We start from the raw sequence: 7,500 nt of genomic DNA on the forward strand, positions 1-7,500 counted from the left end.
ATCTCAAATGACGTCACTGATGACATCACTGATGTCATCATCCAGTGAATGTGTGTTTTTCTGAAAATTACATATGTTTTATATATGTATATCTCAAGGTCGATGGAAGAATAAATGGGTATATAAGTGTCTAAATGGATGATTCGTTTTTGAAAAATTGATTGTATAACGGACTGATTAAGTGTATCTTAGTGAATACATGGCTTAGTGAGTAATGTTTAAATGTGTAAATATCTGCATCAGTCTCTCACTTTGTGTATAAGTGGCTGCATGGGTTGGTGAGTAGCTACATGAGTGTCTATATAGGTTATTAGTTGGTTTTTTGAGTATCAGTATGAGTGTCTGAGTGTCTGTATGGTTCGGTGGGGGGTATTACGTAGTGCATAGGTGCATGAATGAGTGACTCACTGTTTGTATGTGTTGAAGACAGCATGTGTGCAGGACTGTATGGGTGGAAGAGTGTGTGCATGGGTGTGTTAGTGAGTGAATGACTGTCAATAGTGGCTTTATGAGTAACTACATATGTTTTAAACTAGTATATGTGACTATTGGTGTATATAAGTGAGTATATGTGAGAGTGAGAGATTGAAAGAGTTCCTGTATGAATAAGTATGTGTTTCTATAAGTGATTGTTTAAAAGACTAAGTATGTGTAAGTTTCTGTAGAAGTAAGCGTGGTGGTGTGTGTATAACTGTATATGCAAGTAAATGGATGTTTGATTCTTTATTAGCATGAGTGACTATGTGTGTGAGTAACTATGGATGAGTGGCGTTGTGTAACAGGATGTATAGGTGTATGAGTACATATGATGCGCGAGTACATGTATGAGTGACTGTATAGGACTGTTGGTGAATGAGTGGATGTGTATGTGGATCTTAGAATTACTGAATAGATTGTTGTAACTGATATTGGTATGTTTATTGTTTTGAAAATTTTAGTTTCTATTTTTGAATGTGTGCATCAAGGTTATATTAGGGGGAGAGGAGGTCTGCCACTATCACAAGGATGATGTCATCAGTGATGTCATTTGAGATGTCATCAGTGATGTCATGAGTGATGTCACTGACCATGTCATGAGTGATGTAATATGTGACGTCATCAGCAGCGCATTGCGGGCGCGCGAGTTATAGTTAGCTGAACTAACTATAACGGGGGAATTTCAATGGTTTTGTACGAGTGAAAAGTCCAGCTAACTATAACGCCCCTGAAACCTATGGTTTTTTCTGTGAATTTCTAAGGTTTTTTAAATGCTAATTCCTACCTATAACGCCCCTGAAACCTATGGTTTTTTTCTGTGAATTTCAAAGGTTTTTTAAATGCTAATTTCTAACTATGCCTACAGAGATAGGACATGTGAAGAAAGAAGAAAAAACAAACAAAGAAAAAAAAGAAATGCAGAAAGAAGCAACAGAAGTCCTCAAAGACGAAGAAAAGTGCAGGAAGAAGGATAACGTGCAGAAAGAACAAACAGAAGAGCAGAAAGAAGCCTTGTTGCAAAATCATCCTGTACCCTCAACTTTTTCAGACGGATACTGGTGGTAACTGAGGCTGACTAACCAGGCCTAGAGCCAGTGCTATGTTAAAAGACACTCAGAATACAGAGAAAACACCTACATACACTAGGGAACACTATGCGTTGGGGTCCCCCTGTGATCAGCATGACCTCCTCTGTAAGCCCCTAGTATACAATAGGACAGGTGATTAAAACTACCTCTTAAAACGCGCCATAGGGTGTGTTTGCACACGTCACCTCAGGCCCCGTTCCCTCCCTTCACCACTGTGTAAACGCGCCCTGTGGCCGTTCTAAGTTGAGAGATTAAGTCCCCTTGAATCCTAAGGGTCCCTAGGGTCAAACTAGCCCACTAGGTACCTCCAGTAAGCGCCACAGAGCTGCGTTGCATAGAGGTGTAAAAAGGGGCGTGGCCTCAGAACACCTGTCTGCAATGCGGCTCCCTGGCGCATACTGGAGATACCTGTTGGGCTTGTTGGCCCTCACGGACCCCCAGAATTTAAGGGGAATTAATTCCCCAACTTACAACTGGCCAGGGGGCGTGTTTGCAGAGTGCTGCAAGGAGGGGGCGTGGCCTCCAGCGCGATGCCGGTCTTTTATTTATTTTATTAAGAAGGAGGGCTGTGTGGCCACCCTTCTTTTTCTAATTTACTGGCCCTGGGGACCCCATCCCCCAGGGCCTGCGCCCTAATTTTTTCTTTTGAAAAAAATTAATTTGGCCCTCCCAAGGCCTTAATCGGCCCCGGGGACCCCAACCCCCGGGTCATGGCCTTATTTTTTTTTTTTATTCTTTAGGAGGGAGCTGCGTTGCCCCCATCCCCCGGGGCCGGCCTTTGTTTTTTATTATTTTAAAAAAATATATATTTATAGAAACACCTAGGAGATGCTGGACAAACCGTATGTACCTATCACCATGACGATTTGCGTGATATTCATTAAAAGGCGACTATGCATAGAATGAATCCACATGGAATGCATTTACACCGCTAGTGAAGCTCGGACGTGTCTGACGCCCTACCGTGCCTAATCCCGGCGCCCCCGCCGGTGGGTACTCTCCAAGTAGACACCCTTGTCGTTTATTTATACAAACATGGGTAGCTATAGACGGGCACATTTAATATACACGCACACCAAGCCATTCAAAGGGGATTCGACACAAATTCGACCAAACTATGCAAGAAACCCCCCTCACGGTTAATAAAACACACATCTTCCGCCGGATGTGTAATACTTTTTATTTTACTCTCTAGAAAGAAGACGAACCTCACGAGAGTCACAGCGTGCTCCTGGCTGAGCCCAATGCTGTGTTACACCCACCAGTGCCCACAGAGTGCCTCACACCTCTGTGTTGTATTCCACCAGCTAGTGCGTATGCTATGACACTCTCTAGCCCATGTGCACTGTAACACCACCCCGTGAATATGTCATGCCACACTTGCCTTCGCACGGGTTATATTGCCTCATCTAACGTGCCTTCCTCGATGCCTATGTTATAGCGCACAGCGCTATGCCATACATATTACAATCTGGGATCCATATCTTTGTCACAGTGCATATGCAACGTTACACTCCCCAGCACTTATTTTATATTACAACTTTAGAGACTAGTTAGGTTACACAACTCTGCCCTGTTCATATTACACTCCAAGGCGCATATCGCATAGCACGCGCGAGTGCCTGTGCTATCTCGCGCTCTCCAATGAATCGGTCATTGCGCACAATGTATTGCATATTATATTTCACGCCCCGGTTCATCTTATATCACACTTTTTGGTGCATAGTTTATACCATATACTATATCTAGTTTTCATTTTCAATCGTGCTCTCAGGACTATGTTCTATATAACACTGCGTCCACCTACCCTTTTCACGGGCATTACATTTTGCGATGGGGGGTGGAGGGTCAGGGGGTGTTTCTGCCAAGTGAGCCCGGAGTCACAGTCACAAACGTCCTCTTCTTCCTGAATAAAAGTGAGATTATGCTGCATACTTGTTCATATTTTAAGTAGTTCGCACAGACACACATTTTAAAAACAATAAAGTTCCTAATACCCACCTTCTATGAACAGTTAGCTTGCTGCCCCATCCACCTCCTCCCTATCCTCTGTTGTCTGAATCCATGGACTAGCCTCCTCCCTCCTGCCATGCATGGTCTGATGTGCTGCTACTGCCCTCCATTTAGCATGATGTACCTGTCCACTCCTCCTGCCCTCCATTGCCCAATTCTATGGCCCATCATTGACCTCCTGCTTATCCTCTGTGCTTAGCTTGCTGCCCCTATTCTCCTTCCCCCTGCCCTTCGATGTCTTTGTGCATGCCCCTGCTCCATCCTTTTTGCCCACCATGTTCCATGGACCTGCCACTCCTATCTACTCTGAGTGTTCTGTTGAGCTGCCACTCCCCTCCCACCTGCCTAGCATTGTCAGATGACTGTAACCTGTCCCTGCCACCTCCACCCTGCCTGTCCACATGCCATGCCCCTATCCCCTTCCTCCTTGGTCCATTTTACTGCCACACCCTTCTGACCTCCCTGGTCTGTTGTGCTGCAACTGCTCCTCCCGCCTGCCCCGCGCGATCTGTTGCGTGGCCCCTTCCCCTGAACTTTTGTCTGTGCCCAGGTCCTGACCCTCCCTTCTATCCTCCATGGTCCTTTGTGCATGCCCCTGCACCCTCCTTCTTGCCCATCATAGCCATTGTGCTGCCACTAACCCTCCCGCTTGCCATGCATGGTCTTCTGTGCTGCCATGGCCCCTCCCACCTTCCCTGTGTGGTCAGCTAGCTGCCCCTGACCCCCTCCCGCCTTCCCTCCATGGTCTGTGTGTATGCCACCATAGTCTCATTGTTGCTCTCCATGGTGTGTCTTGTTTCTAGTGCCCATCCTACCTGACCTCCATGGTCAAATTGCTGCTCCTGCCCTGCCCCCTTGCCCCCTTGCCCCCAGCCCTCTGTTTCCATGTGCAGACCCCTATTCCCTCCCTCCTGGCTTGTCTGTTCCATTGTAATGCCCCTGATCCGTCCCTCCTGCCCTTTATGGTCTGTTATGCTGCAGCTTTCTCTCCTGTCTGTCCATTATGGTCAGCTAGCTACCATTGCCTCTTTCCCTTCTGTTCTCTGTTGTCCATGTGCATGGTCCTGTCCCCTCCCTATTGCTTTCTATGGATTGTTGTGCTGCACTCCAGTCCCGCATGCGCTGTGTGGTGTATTGTGCTGCTGCAAACCCTGATGCCTGCCCTGTAAGGTCAGTTTGGTGCACCTCTCCATGTCCCTCCTGTCCTCTGTTATCCGAGTCCATGTCCCTACCCCAATTCCTCCTGCCTACCATGATCCAATGTACCATACTTGCGAACATTTTGAACTTGGTAAGAGGGAGATTTTGAAAAAAAGCTGGGGTATTGATTTTCCCCTTTGAGTTACATTGAAAAAGAGGAGATTGTAAACAGGAGACAGATCAAATAAAGCCCATTTGAGCTTAAAAACATTGGACGTTTCCTGGCTGAAACGGGTCTGTTGGCATGTATGGTTGTACTACCACTGCCTCTTCCTTCTGCCCACAATGGTCTATTATATTGCCACAGCCTCTCTTGCCAGTCCTGTATTGTTGGTTTGTTGCCCTTGCCCCCCTTTCCACTGCCCTCCATAGTCTGTTGTGCTGCCACTGCCCTTCCTGCCTGCCCAGTGTGGTCAAATTGTTGCCTCTGCACTCTCCTACCTGCCTTCAATTTTCAGAGTCCGTGCCCCTGGCCTCTCAACAGTATCCTAATGAACAACTAGATTGCTAACATTCTATATTTATTACAAAAGTGTGGAACGCCCGACGTCATCTTGATGTAATCAAAACTGTAATACCTAGAGTATTTCCTTTAGAAATTACATATATGAGAGGGTCTTATTTGCATCAAAATTATGGTTAGTGCTCTAAAAAACTAAAAGGAGGACACATTTTCTGAGTTTTCAAATAGCGACAGAGAACTTTTAAATTTTTTGTAATCTATGTTTTTTTTATCCAGTTGACCACATGATTAAATGTTGCACCTAGGGGAGAGGATGTGGTGTTACTTCCAGAGCTGCAGACTTTGCAACTGGGGAACCAGGTTGGAGTTTCTGCTCCAGCTCAACATTCTGTGATTCTGGTCAAATCACTTAATCTCCCCATGTCTAAAACCAAAATGAATTTGATATTGTGTGATGTAACCAATGCTCATGTAAAGCACTCGAATACCTGACAAGTCTGCACTATATAAAACTGCAAATACACAAAAAATAAGTGTTTTGCACATTTCTGTCATTGGGCTACATGTGGGCTACATCTGGGTGATATTTGTGCTGCATTTGGGCTCTTTTGTCTCTGGTGGCCATCTTGGGAGATTTATTTGTTATGAAGTTTCCTAATTTCCTCATTTACTGCAGTCTCCTCAGTAGGAGATGCTTTCAGTTTTTTACTTTGATTCCATCAAGAAGGTATTCAGATATGTCACACATTTGCCATAAATTCTGAATATTAGCACTCCAGTTACTCATTAGATCACTGTAGTAAAGCTACAGCTCACCAGGGAAGTCTGCTGTTGGTATTCAAAGTGCATGTTTCAGTCTGCATGTCAGAATTTTTTTATGAAATACAAGAGGATTTGAGAAGTCAAAATGTACCCTAATTTTTCTTTCTGCAGCACTAATCATAATTGCTATGGCAAAATGAACCCCCTCAGTTTGTTCCTTTCTAAATTAAATGTTTTAAGTGTTACCACTTTATTCCAATCAAGATGGCTTCAGGTGTGCCATACTTTTGTCATAAGTAAGACTGTTAGCGCTCTAGTTGTTCGTTAGAACACTCTGGGACATTCTGTCATTGGGCTATACTTGGGCTACATCTGGGTGATATTTGGGCTACATTTGGGCTCTTTTGTCTCTGGTGGCCATTTTGGGAGACTTATTTGTTATGATGTTTCCTAATTTCCTCATTTACTACAGTCTCCTCAGTAGGAAAAACTTTGTTTTTTACTTTGGTTCCATCAAGAAGGCATTCAGATGTGTCACACATTTGCCATAAATTCAGAATGTTAGCACTCTAGTTGCTTATTAGATCACTGTAGTAAAGCTACAGCTCACCAGGGAAGTCTGCTGCTGGTATTCAAAGTGCATGTTTCAGTCTGCATGTCAGAATTCTTTAATGAAATAGAAGAGGATTTGAAAAGTCACTCAAAATGTGCCCTAATTTTTATTTCTGCAGCACTAATCATACTTTCTATGGAAAAATGAACCCCCTCATTTTGTTCCTTTTTAAATGAAATGTTTTAAGAGTTACCACTTTATTCCAACCAAGATGGCTTCAGGTGTGCCATACTTTTGTCATAAGTAGGACTGTTGGCGCTCTAGTTGTTCTTTAGAACACTCTGGGAAGCTGCAGTAGAACACAAAGGAATCAACTGACAGTCTCTGCCCTTGTTGGATGTACATGTTTTACTGAGAATGTCAGACTTCATTCTCCCATGACTGAGAAAGATAATGTGAATTTAAAGAAAATATGCTCTCAGTTTAGCTTATAGATCACCTTCCAAACCTCTGTGGGAAAAGCATGAGAAAATAGTTCTCTCTCAAACATGATTCATGATATCACAGCAGAAGTCTTTTTCACATGGTAAAATCACCTTAGAACACACCACAATTCCTAAAATGAGTATGGTACCATCAACAAATGATTTATAATGTAACTAAAGTCTTAAAACCTTCTATTAACTGCAAGGCTTTTTAATGAGGTGCTATCATGTATATTGGTCCCAAGATGGCTGCCAACACTTCTTGGATGAAGTGCTGACAGCCAATCAGATCTCACGATGAGATGTGTGGTTAGGCTCCGCCCAGATATATATGTGATTTTACTTTTGATTTTCTCAGGAACTACTGAACGGATTTACACCATATATGCAAAAGGCACATGCCTGACCTGAGGACTACCTCTTTGCCAAGTTTCAAGTAATTCTGTTCAGCCTTGCAAA

The 7,500-nt window shown here is 43.8% G+C and overlaps 1 protein-coding gene across 2 annotated transcripts in view; it reads right to left on the minus strand.

Annotated features, from left to right (window-relative positions):
• The window catches only part of FAM120A (family with sequence similarity 120 member A), a 439,339-nt gene that overhangs the window by 250,685 nt on the left and 181,154 nt on the right, over nucleotides 1-7,500 (minus strand). The window contains exon 5 of one of the 2 annotated variants that reach the window (XM_085624581.1): nucleotides 3,373-3,471. The exons of the other annotated variant lie outside the window; for it this stretch is intronic. Coding sequence (XP_085480707.1) covers nucleotides 3,373-3,471 — 99 coding nt within the window. The remainder of the gene's footprint in view (nucleotides 1-3,372; nucleotides 3,472-7,500) is intronic. 2 annotated transcript variants of the gene reach the window in all.

This window comes from Triturus cristatus, chromosome 9 (genome assembly GCF_964204655.1).
Source record: "Triturus cristatus chromosome 9, aTriCri1.1, whole genome shotgun sequence".
In the NCBI taxonomy this organism is placed as follows: Eukaryota; Metazoa; Chordata; class Amphibia; order Caudata; family Salamandridae; genus Triturus; species Triturus cristatus.